At 56.8% G+C, this 12,430-nt stretch overlaps 1 protein-coding gene across 1 annotated transcript in view; it reads right to left on the minus strand.

Annotated features, from left to right (window-relative positions):
* The window catches only part of LOC111149598 (deltex E3 ubiquitin ligase 4), a 37,023-nt gene extending 25,369 nt beyond the window's left edge, over positions 1 to 11,654 (minus strand). The window contains exons 1-2 of the mRNA XM_022506738.1: positions 11,430 to 11,654; positions 2,603 to 3,326 (exon numbers count right to left, since the gene is read on the minus strand). Coding sequence (XP_022362446.1) covers positions 2,603 to 3,326; positions 11,430 to 11,640 — 935 coding nt within the window. The 5' untranslated portion in view covers positions 11,641 to 11,654. The remainder of the gene's footprint in view (positions 1 to 2,602; positions 3,327 to 11,429) is intronic.
* Between the last annotated feature and the right edge of the window lie 776 nt (positions 11,655 to 12,430).

A 12,430-nucleotide genomic window follows, 5' to 3' on the forward strand; every position in this document is an offset into this window, starting at 1 on the left:
AAAGTTGCTTGAAGAGCTCACGGACAGGGAGAGGAGGGGAAGGGGCCATTCCACGACAGAAGGTCGACGGCACTGCCGCACAAAGGGAGTAAGCACGCTATTTAAATGGCCAAGAAAGACTGGAGGACAAGATGGTGGTGGGGGGTGAGGGTGGTGGTAAGAGGTGGAAAAAGGAAAGGGCTGGGAGATAGAGGGGTAGGGCGGGGCCTCCCCTCTCAGGAAAACAGAGCGGAGAGAAAAGCTGGTTTCTATAGCCCTTTTGAAAAGGCTCTGCCCGGACCTCCTCCCCATTCTCTCGCTCCAATTCCACTGGCAGGCAAGGGGAATAAAGCAGAGAGATAAAGAGCGGCCAGTTCCCTGGGTGAGATTTAAAGTGAGCTGGGGGTCCTTTGGCTCGGTTACGGCGTGGGGTTACTTGGTATTTGCCATGGGCTCCAGAAATGAGGTGGGACATTTGGCTCCGCTCAGCTCTGACTTCAACAACGACCTTCGATAGATACGTGTGAACAAGGGCAGCGAATCCGGACCAGACGCTTCCTATGGGCCACGCACTGTGCCCCACCTAGACATTGAGTATTTCATTGAAGTCTTGTGACAGCTCTGAGAAGGGAGGTACTATTACTCTCCCATATCGCAGATGAATAAACTGAAGACCGAGGGAGGGTAACTTGCACCAAGTTACAGACCAAGGAACTTGGGTTCCCGCCCCCGGCGGTCAGGCTCTGGGGGAGGCTGTGTTTCTCGTCCACTACAAGAGCCTCCCTCTGCCACTCAAATAGTTACCCCGGAGTTCTGTCGGGGGCCCTCAGGATGCTGCTGGCTGACCTGGGGAAGAAAGTGAGCCATGGTGTGATTTAGGGGCCCTCTCCCAAATACTGTCAGCTCAGAAGTAGCCGTAGGAAAATCCCGTGCGCCTGACCAGCACCTGACCATTCACGAAAGGCCTTCACATACAACGAGGAGCTGAGCTTTGGCCAAAAGGACAGAGGACGAGGGGACTAAAACCCGGGGCTCCAACCCCCACTCTAGGTCACCTGAGCCATATGGCCCTCCTTGGAAAGTTAATTCTGAGCTGGGGCCCCAGGCCTGACTCTTGGCGCTCGGGGCCAGGGTTTGAGATAACACTGGCAAGCACACCTGATAAACTCTCACGGGATGATTTCCCTTCGTGGAGGCTTCCACAGCATCTCCATGAGGCAGGCAAGGCGAGCCCGACCGTCCCCATCCCATACACAAGGAAACTGGAGCTTGCAGAGACTGTGGCTTCATTCAGGGGCCAGAGTGAGGGCTGGGCCTCTCCTTCTGCAGCCCCCCTCCTCCTCTTTCCTCCCGCTGCTGAACCTCTGTGTGCAGACAGCCTCCTCTGCGCAGCCTGAGGTTTACACTCTGGTGTTCAACCTCACTGCAAACCCCCATGCCCGTCTGGGGCTCAGGGGTCACACGCAGGGCACGGTCCTTCTGGAAAAAGAGAAGAGCGGGCCGGTGTGAGAGGCCCATCTCACCAGAAACCAGGGGCTGGCAGGCAAAGGCCGTGAGCACCACATGGACCTGGGTGTCTCCCATTTGAAGATCAGAAGACCAAGAGGATCACAGAAGCCACACAACACCAACCTGCCCCAGGAAGTACTAAGCCTCCCCCAGGAAGTACTAAGGCAACGCACGGAAAGTGCCTGGCACACATAGGAAGTACTTGCCGAAGATGTACTATTATTTCCAATTTGGAGTGAGCCCTCCAGTTTCCGAGGAAAGGGGCTAACCGCATTTGGCGCCTACTGTAGGCTGGGCACTGTGGGGTGTGCTTGACAGAGAAGCAGCAGGCAGAGTCAGAACAGGAGGGCTCCGGGCGCCTGGGTGGCTCAGTGGGTTAAGCCTCTGCCTTTGGCTCAGGGCATAATCCCAGGGTCTTGGGATAGAGCTCCCCATTGGGCTCTCTGCTCAGCAGGGAGTCTGCTTCCTCCTCTCTCTCTCTGCCTGCCTCTCTGCCTACTTATGATCTCTGTCTTTCAAATAAATAAATAAGATCTTTGGGGGGGGGGGGAAAGAACAGGAGGTCTCTGACTGTCAGACTTCCCGAAGCTTAAATCCTGGTCTCAGCTAATGAACGCTCTGTGCGTTTGAGCAAGGGAACCTCTGGTTTCTTCATGGGTGAAATGGATCAAAATGCCTACTTCAAAGATTCACTGTAAGGATTAAATGAGGTGATAAAGCCCCCAGACCAGATTCTGGTGAGAGCTCATTTAGTATTGCCTGTCAGGGCATGGTGTGCCTACCCTTGCGCTCTCAGCAGCCAGCCTAATATGGAGATTAGCACCAGCCTTTGCAGGACTCTGGGATGTTAGGGATCAGTCCTGAATCCCATAGCTGTGCCAAGTCTCAATTAGAAGCCAGATATGATGGCCCCAGAGGACCGCAGAGAGACCCCAGATGGATCCCACCTTCAGCCACCACGCAGCCTCGCCTTCCACCCGCAAACGCAACCAGAGGGTCAGGACAAGATCACAGAGAGCTTAAATCTTGGCAGCCCCTCTCTCACCTCTGGCCTGGGTCAGTCGGTCGATGCCCGTTATGAGTAAATGCTGGGAGACAGCCCGGGAGTACCTACCCAGAGGCGATCAGCACCCGGGACTGGGCAATGGCCAGTCGCTGCAGGTTGGTCCGATTTAAGGTCGCCAGGGCCACCCTTCCGGTCTTGCCGTTGGCTCCGGGGGGACTGGCGGGAGAACCCACGGTCACCCCTGCGGACGTGCTGGAGGCCTGTCGCCGGATCGCCTGCGATGGGACAGTCTTCATCGGGCCTCGGACGGTGCCCGTGCTGTCCAGTGGCTTGGCCCCAGGGCCCCGTGGTGGGGGCAGCTTGACGGCTCCAGATGGGGGCATGTTCTTGCGGGCGGCTGGGGGCTGCAGCGGACCGGTGCTCCCATTGGCCACGGCAGCCTTGACGCTCATCACCAGGATGCACTGCGGGCAGGAGCAGGGCGGGGCCGCGGGCGAGGCGGCCGACGCGGGGCTGGCCGGCCAGGACTGGGCCTTCGGCAAGGTGCCGGTGACCATCGGGTAGATGAGATCCAGGCGCCGACGGACGCGGCGTTGGCGCTGGGTCTGCCGGTTGATCTGGCCCATGGTGCTGAAGTCAATGACGTAGCTAAAGCCGATGGAAGTGAGGTCGATCCAGGGGTGCTGCTTCTCATAGGCGTGCTGGATGGTGATGCCCACTTCCATGTCATAGGGCGTCCAAGAACCGTTGTCATTCTCCCACTCCCACACCACGCCCTTGCCGGGGGCCGAGGACGGATCGTAGTAGTTGCGGCGAACCGGGCGGAGCGTCCCTGCCAGAGTGGGATGGAGGACAGGGTCTGGGTCAGCCAGGACTGAAACCGGATTGTGTTACCTTCAGAGGCAAAGAGGAATCGGTCCTGTTGTGGGGCCAGGCCCTAGGCGGCCAGCTGGCTTAGCAGCTTTGAGTGAGACACCTTCCTGCAGGAGGAGTGTGTACTTGCAGGGGTGGGAGCATCTTGGTGACAACGTGAAGGGTGTGGGGCCCAGGGGGATACCTGAAAGAGCCCTTGCCCATTTGCAGTTCCGAGACATTGGGTCTGCAGCCAGACTGATTCACTTCCGAGCCTATGAGTATATGTAGAACTCCCCAACCTCCTTTCCTCCCCTGAGAAACAATGAGTTCTTTGCAGAATTTTTGTGAAAATTAAATGTGACCCACTTAATTCATTCAACGAATATGTATTTGCCAGGTTCTAGATCTCTCCTGCACCTGCACTGCGGCACCTAAAGCCCTTGACAACATAGTAGGGGCTCATAAATATGGAACCACTTCTCCCCTAGCCTCTAAATGTCTCTGCCTCGAGGGCTATGAAGGGAAAGAACAAAGGGTCACGGAAGCGTACAGGCCAGAGGAAGAAGCCTCTGCCTCCAGGAAGGCTGCCAAGCAGCCCGTGGAGCTAGAGCGTGCTCCCTGTCCCTTTAAGGGTGTAGTAAAAACAAAAATAGAAAATCAGGTTGAGAGAACTCTCTTACACTTAGGAGATTTAACTCGTATACCAAATCAGTAGTGATGATCGTAATAATTTTCTATTTCTCTAACATCTTTCTTTCAAAAAGCCCAAACCCTCCTAAAGATAGGATTATTTTCATTTTCAGTCTCACTGGGGGAGGGGGCAGGGAAGGGGGGCCAGCATTGGTGCAGAGAAGGAGTACAGCAGAAATGAGCCTGCAGGACTGGAGGGAAACTAAGCCTGTAAGTCTTGCCTCCTTCTCCCCCACCCACCCAACACTTGGATTCAGACTTACGCCCAGTCAGGGCGCATTTCATGGGTATCAACATCAAGGCTGAAGATGCCTGGGTCAAGGCAGGGTGAGGCGGCCTGGGAGGACCCCAAGGGTGCTTGAATCTTGCATCTGTCAGCTTAGGCTCTAGCCATCAAAGTGGTGGGAAAAGGCTCCCCTGGTCGGCCTCTGACCCACCCCCTCCTCCATCCCAGAGGGAGACACCAAGACTGGGGACAGAATTCCATTCAAGGGGGGAAGAAAAGGAACAATGGCTATTCAGGCCTTTGCCAGGGTCATAACCCGCCCCCCACCCCAACTCTGAGCCCCTTAATGACCCAAAACATCAACATTCAGAGGCTGGAGGGAGAAGCAAACAATTCCCTATTCAGCACTAGGACTTCTGCTGGGGGAACTGTGGTGGGGGGGGGGGGGCGGGTACGGGATGGGAGGAAGAGAGGAGGAAGAAGGGGGGTGGGCAAGAGTTCCCTGGTCTGCCTCCATTTCCTTCCTAAGTAGCCAGCTCACTGGGGAACAAAGAGCACAAGCTTTGGGTCCAACAGCGGAGGCTCTGTCCCTTCCAGCTGTGTGATTAAGCCTCAGTTTCCTCCTTCGCTTGGGCCAGGGTAGCTACTTCAAAGGGTGGATTTGCAGATTAAAGGAAGGACTGAATATAAGGCACTAAAATAACACCTGCCACAGGGCAAGAGCTCAATAACAGTTGGTTGATTATCATTATAATTTATTTTCTATTATATGTCTATGCAGATGGAGACAGCATAGGGAAAGTTGAGTTCAGAGGATGTGGGGTGTGTGTTTGTGTGTGAAAGAGAGAGGTATAGGTAACTCCTTATACAATCTTTATTATTTAGAAGGCTCCTAATTCATCCCATATGATCTTCATGGCAATCCTAAGAAACGCCTTTTAGAAATGAGGAGATTAAGTTTAGAGAGCTTAAATGACCCTGTTTTATATTCTTTCCAGGGCGGCAGGGGCAACGCACTTGTCCAATGCTCCCCAGTGTACTTAAGAGGCATTTTTAAACAGTGGGACCAACCTCAGAGATGCTGGAGAGCTGCCACAGAACTTCTGGAAGCTAGCTGTGGCTCCCCCAGCTTTAGCTCCCCCATGCCTGACTTTTCCTCTACTCCTCTTATCCTCCTGCGTTCCCTTGCCTACTATTTCCCAGCCCCCCGCCCTTGAGATGCCCTCCTTTGCCATTTTTACCTAATGAAGTTGCCCTCATTTGGGTCCTATGCCATTTGCCAACAGTTTCCTGAAATGTTCTCCCAGTCCAGGCCCCCTGCCCCCCAGGAGGTCTGGGGTACTTATCTGTGGATGCCTGCCCCTGCCCTGTGTGTGCCTGTGCCGGCCTCGGCATTCTTCATAAGGGGGACCTTAAGCGAAGGCAGAGACACCACCATCCAGCCCTAAGCTCTAGCGCCTCGGGTGCTGCCTGGCTCTCAGAGGGACTCAGTAAACGTGCTATGATTGACGGACGACTTCTGGCTACTTGGGCATTTAATCATTTATCCCACGCTGCTACTCAACCCACCGGCTGCTCTGCGGATTTCGGGCACTACTCAAATAGCTTACGATCTAAAACTAGACAAGTGTGCGCATCACTATTTATAAAGCAGAATGTGCCAGAAGAAGGGTGCCCACAAAAGGCATGGGGGCTGAGAGAATTCACCCACATCCCTTTCGTGCTAAAACCCCTTTCCACGACCTCCCCTTAGGTCACAGGACATGACCCTCCCAGCCCCCAGTGTCTGCGGGCCACCTCATGCCCCAAGACCTGTGCCTATGTTGGTGCAACAGTGGCCTCTTCTCCACTCCCCCTACCCCCATGCTTCTCCTCTGGGGCCTTTCCACAAGGCCGGTTCCTTCCCCAAACCCTCTGGCATCCTTTTTGTGCTCATCCTTCAGAGTTTGCTCATTTCCTCAAGGAAACTTCTCCGGGCTGCCCTCACCAGATCAGGTTCCCACTCTGACTTATTTTTTTTTTCTTTACAGCATTTATTCTGATGTGCAGTCACACATTTCTTGGTGGGATTAATTTGGTGAATGTCAGTCTCTCTCCACTGGACCCCCAGTCCTGCAGGGTGAGTATCAGGTGTCTGCTCATGGCTGTCTCCCTGGTGCTTGACATGTCCGAGGAGCTCCATAAATACTGACTGAATAAATGAAAGAATGACGGGTGGGAGAACATTTCAAAGAAATGGATGACAAGGACCGCAAGGCTTGCACGAGAAGGAGAATTTCAACAGGCGAAAATGGCATCTCAGTAGAAGGGGCTTTGTGATGACTTGGGGGAGGGGGTGTCAGAGAACCCTAAGGGAATACATGAAGATAAAAAGACATCTGTTTGTCAGGAGTCAGGGGGGACGAGAAGGCAGAGAAGAAGAGAAACCTGGAAAGATGTGTTACAGCCAAAGCAGAGACGGTCTGGAAGGCCAGGCTGGGATGCTGGGTTTTATCTGTAGGCACTGAGGGGCTAGTGATACCTGTGACACAGAAGTGATGGGACCAGAGCTGCTCTGTTCATGAGTTCCACGTGAGAAGTAATGAGGGTCCTAGCAGTGAACATGAAAAGGAAGTGACAGACTGGAGGGACCCTAGGGAGAAGAAGTGGGTAGGACTTGACCTTGAGTAGCTGAATGCTTTCGGAGACAGATTCCAGGATCACCTGCTTCCGAATCTCCTGGGGAGCCGATTAGCGACACCTTCTAGAGTTCCCACCGGCCACTATGAGGAATCACTGGCCTCTCTGCGGCCTGGGAATCTGCATGGGAACAGCCACCCTGGATTTTTATCACGCACAAGAATTTCAGCAGCTGGGCCACAAGGTCCATGTGCTTCGACACACTGGGCACCTAAACAAGGCTCTGAACAAGAGTTAAAGAATCCTGAGTTCTTGACAATGGGCAGGTGATAAAACGGTGGCACCATCTGCAGGCAGAGGGGTGTCAAGAGTCAAGGGGAAGAGCTGGATTTTGGAGGGAAAGGTGCTGAGTTCATTCAGCCCCAGAGGGTCAGAGACAGAAGGCAGACCTCAGAACCAAAGTTGTGGGACAAAAGAATGTCACTGTGGGGTTTCCATTCTCTATTGTCAGAGACCTCCGTAATCTGGAATGGGCTAGTCCTGGCCTCCTCTAAATGCAGGACCATGAACTAGAAGATCTGAGGAATCCACTTAGTCCTTAGGTGCAGTGACCCAAAGAAAAAGCCTCTAATGGGATAGAAATAATGAATGGTCATAAACTAGGCGGGGAGAAAGAGAAAGAAACTCCGTTTTTCGTGGCAACTCAGACACCTGCATTCCAAAGCACCTGAGTTGTTTTGGCTCCTGGGAATTGGGGGAAACACCTTCCAGGCATGACCCTGTCTCAAGGGCACTTTACATCTGTGCATCCCTGTGCCAGAGAAATTCTGGGCCCCTCCAAAGCGCCCCTCAGCCCCACCGGAATGTCCCACGAGGGCAAAGCTCCAGATGTCCCGCTACTGGGCTATCCCACATGCCTGCATGAAGTAGGTGCTCCAGAACTGTTTACCGATGACAGAGGAGAGCGTGGGACACTTGATTTGGCATCTCAGCTCTGCCTTTGACTAGCTGTACAAGGGGGAATGACATAATCTCTTCCAAGTTGTTTCCCTGCCTGTAAAATGGCGACAGTAGGTCCGTCCTAAGATCGCTGTGAGGACTAAACGACAATGCGTGCAATGGGCCTGCAGCCTCCCCCACACTGTCACAGCCACATGGCCCTCGTGACACTCGCATCCTCCTCTCCGGTGCTCACACAGGGCAGAGGGTCTTGTGGGGACCTAAACATCAGCTTCTGTCAAAACTGTTCATCTCTCTCCATCTGACCTTTCTCACCATATTAAAGACACAGAAGAGGCAAAAGTTGCAGAGAAAACTTGGAGCTGGAAAGGACCCTGCCTCGCACCAGGTCACTTCTAAGCAGCGTCCTGACTGGCGCAGAGGCCAAACGCAGTCCCCTGGCATGATGACAGGACAGGACCCAGAGGATTCTTAAGGCTGCGCTTCATTCCACAGAGAAAAACGTGGCCTGAGCAACTAAGGGACTTGTCCAAGGTCACACAGGAAGCCAATGAGTCTGCCATGAGAGCCTGAGTCCCGTCTCCCCACCCCCAGCCTGGGGCTCCCCACGTCCTGGGGCTGGAGCCCTGGAGGTGGTGACCGTCAGAGGTACTGACAATACAGGGGGCACGGATTCTGAAGGACAGCACTCCGGTCACTGTCCTGTGACAGAAAAGGCGAGTCTAGTCAAGATAAATGACCACAGATGGACAGGACCCAACCAAGGCTCTAGGAGCAGCCAAGATCATCCGCTCCACCATCCATCTCCTCCCTTCCTCCAGATTCCTTAGCCCAAAACACTCGCGGAGACCAGCACCGAGTGCAAATAACCTCAAACCCAGACACGGTGAGGGGAGTAAGGGCCCAGGGCAAACAAAGGCGGCAGAGGGTATCTGTGACCTCCCAGTCATCTCCCTGGAGACAGGGTGGGCACGGCTGGAGCCCGGGGAGCCCAGAGTCTGAGGCCTCCCTCCCAGCACGGCAGGCAACTTCTGAAGAAACAGGGCTCCTGTGTCAGGAAATGTCCCCACATAGAGGAGGCAACAAAAAGAGAGAGGACTCGCCTCTAGGCAGGGGACTTCCAGCTCTCCTTTGTTTGTGGGGATGTTTCTGGTTCCCAGCTTCAAACTGTGGCTTGGGGATGGCGGGTAATTTAATTAAACATTGCTAGGGCTTGGCTGAGGTCGCCTGGGCGCCGGCAGGATAAAGTTCCTACCCTGTCATGGCCTCATCAATGAGCTATATTGAGAGGAGCTCTGCGTCTGCTGGCAGAGAAGGGAGAGGAGGGGGCTCCGAGCCCAGAAACCCAGAGATTCTATTCTGCTTTGACAAGCTCCTTGACAGCTCGGCATTCCTGGGAATTCAGCCCAGCGCCTCCGGCACCCAGCGCAGGGCCTGGCACAAGGAGCAAGGCGCTCAGTACCCGCTCACCCACCGACCACTAGAATGAGCGGATGGAATCCAAAGCAGTCTGAGTTGTGCGCCTCTAAGACGGACTCGAATATAAAACAGGCCCCGCGGCAGTCTTTAAAATGATGCAGGGCTAGCTCTCTGCCTCCAGCCTCCAGTCTGAGGGAACACGAGGCCGTGGTCAGCCTGTCCCCAGGGAAGGGTGGTCAGACCTGGGGGTAAGGCGGGGGGGAATTGCTTCAGTCCCTCAACCCCACGTTCTCTGTGCCTTCACCTCTGTCAAAAGGTCGTCCTTCTTCCCCATCTTAGACACCCCAAAACAATGATTAAACTTCACTCCCTCCCAAATGTGGGACAGGGACTGGGCCTTTTTGTCACCAGGGTGTTTCTCCATATGCTGCAGAGATTCAGCCTGAAACAGAAAAGCTAACACCTTCCTGCCTGTTTATTCCGAGCAGGACCGGAATGCCCCGTCAGGTGTCTTAACTGCTAGTCCTTCCTGGTCCCTCCTCCGGGCTCAGCAAACCATCACCACCCCTCACCCCCAATCCTCTGCCTCCAACCTCACCTCCACAACCTTTACCCCAATTGCCCAATTACAGCCTCCCCCTCCCCCTCCACCACACTTAATCCTCTTTCTGAATCTCCCTACATTCCTCCCCATTCCCTCCTCCCCCCAGGCGCTCTCAGCCCCACCTCCCTCCCTTTCTCACCAGGGTTTAAGCCCCTCCAGATGCTAAGACTTCTGGAATCCTTTCCCCCCAGAAAGCTTTACTCAGCTGGCCAGTATCTGCAAAGTCCCTGGCAAAAAGGCTATTGGTAGTTACGACTAAAGATGGGGACATGAGGGTGGAAAGACGCCCCTTTCCCATGACAATCCTAATTAGCACACAGGATGTGGGGGCTTTCCAAGGCAGCTGGGATGCCCGGCTCAGGCAGCTGTTCTCTGATCCTCTGGGACTCCCCGGGTCATCCTGCTTAGCCCCTCCCCAGCACACCTGCTTCTGCAGGCTCTGGGGTCACACTCTTGGGAAAGCCCAGCCAGAATTCCAGAAACAGTCTCCCACCCTTGTAAAGAGAATCCTAGAAAGGCAGACTTGTCCCAGGTCCTCTGAAGCCTGGACACCCTGAGCTGAGCGAAGACCAGCTGCTCGGTCCTTCCACGGAGCCAGCCCCCTGACCGCCTCCCTGCAGGCTTTCCGCTTTGCTCTGACCTGGAAAGGCTAGTCAGCAAGCAAGTGGGATTGTGGTGGCCACAGTAGCAACTGGATTCACATGAAAAGATAGGGGGTTAGTGCTCTGGGAGACCAGAGTGTCCCTCAGAGGGGGCAGTTTCAGGACGAAGCTTGGGGACCCTTTCTCCTTGGGAATCCACCTCCTCCTCCTCCTCCTACACGGACAAAGGGAGCGGCTTCCCAGCCAGGCATTCCGGAGCCGCGTCCCTCCCCCTCTTCTCCCCATCTGCTCAGGCCTGTTGCTTCAGCACTTGCAGTGCAGAGGCGGCACCGGCCAATGCCACCGCATCCAGGGCCTTCCATGCCCCGGAATCCCCCAGCTCCCGGCGACCCTCCCAGGGCGACCACCCTTCCCATGCTAGGGCACCGCCAACGCCTCCGGGGAACCCCTTCTTCCCTCCCGCGGGTCCCACCCCCGGGACCCAGCTGTGGGAAGGCATCCCACACAGAAGGGGCAGAGGCAGTAAGGTGGGTGACGAGGGGGACGTGTGTCAGTCCCAAGGGTGTCTGAGGCAAAGCAGGGTCAGCCAAGGTGTGAGGATGAGAGCAGGAAGCCTTTCCCAGCGGCTGGGATGGCTTGCGGGCTGGGCCGGCCCTCGAATTTCTACATGGGAGAACTTGGGGCCAGCGAGCGCTTAAAAGGGGGCGCGGAAAGGTGTCACTTAGGGTCTCGCTTGAGGCTCCCTCTGCATAACGAGAACCCTGATAGTACTTGCAGGGACATTTATTGCAGGGGGATTGTAAGAGGATGGTGGGGAGTAAAGCGCCCCCTCCACAACCACCTCCCGGTGACACACTGCGCGGAGTTGAGGACCGGGTGGGTCCCGGGGGGCTCTTGAGGCGGAAGATCCCATGGCAGGGAGGGGAGGTGGGCGCGGGTGGGGCAGGGGCGCCGGCTCACCCGTGTCCTGGCGGAACTGGTTCATGGACTGCAGGTCGATGATGTAGGGCGCGAGACGGCTGTCCACCTGGCCCAGCACCACGCTGCCCCCCGCGCGGGGCCCGGCGCGGACCACCGCCTCGATGTGGTGGCTCACGGCCGGGCTGTAGGGACGCCAGCGGCCGTGCTCGTTCAGCCATTCCCAGACCACCACGGCCGAGGCCAGGAGCATGGCGAGCCCCGGGCTGCGGCGGCGGCGGCGGCGGCGCTGCTCTGCCTGTCTCCCGGGCCCCGCGCGCGGGTCCTCCTCCGCTTCCTCCTGCGCCGCCGCCCGCGGGCCTCGGCCGCGCCCCCAGCGCCGCGCCCCGCCGCCCCGGGCAGCCTCAGCTCCGGCCCATGGGCCGCTCCCCAGCCGCGCATCCACCGGGGCCCGGACACCCGGGCCACCCGGCTCCGACCGCGCGCCGCCGCCGCCGCCGGGGTCCGCCGCTGCCGCCGCTGCTCCGTGAGGTCCAGCGGCTTCATGCAAATGCCCGGCTTTCCGCAGACGGACCCCCGCCTTGCAAAGCCCGGGCGGGCGCGCGGCCGGAGCTGGGCTACCGGGGAGGCGAGCCCCGAGCCCTCGCACCAGTTGCGCCTCGGGCTCTGCAGACGCCGGGGTGGGATCTCGCCGCGCGCTCGCGCTCGGAAAGGCACGCCGGGCTCCCCTCCCCGCCCGCCCCTCCCTGCCCACCCTCTGGCCGCGCGGACGCTGTCGCCGACTCGCAGAGAGCTCCCCCTCCCTGCGGCTCTGCTCAGTCGCCTCCAGAATGAAGCGCCCCTCCCGAGCGGGGCGCTAAGGCAAACCCGCGCCTGCGGGGGTTTCCCCCGTCGCCAGGCGCCCCAAAGCGACAGGCCATGACGCGGCCCCGGGACCGCAGCTGTCGCCCGCCACCGCTTTGTAGCCTCCCTCCCAGAAATGGAATTTTCTTTCTTTCTTTTTTTAATTCATCGTGATCGGTGTCCGCAGCACCAGCTCCGAG

Source organism: Enhydra lutris, unplaced genomic scaffold, assembly GCF_002288905.1.
Source record: "Enhydra lutris kenyoni isolate GAN:26980312 unplaced genomic scaffold, ASM228890v2 scaffoldscaffold22, whole genome shotgun sequence".
NCBI lineage: Eukaryota > Metazoa > Chordata > Mammalia > Carnivora > Mustelidae > Enhydra > Enhydra lutris.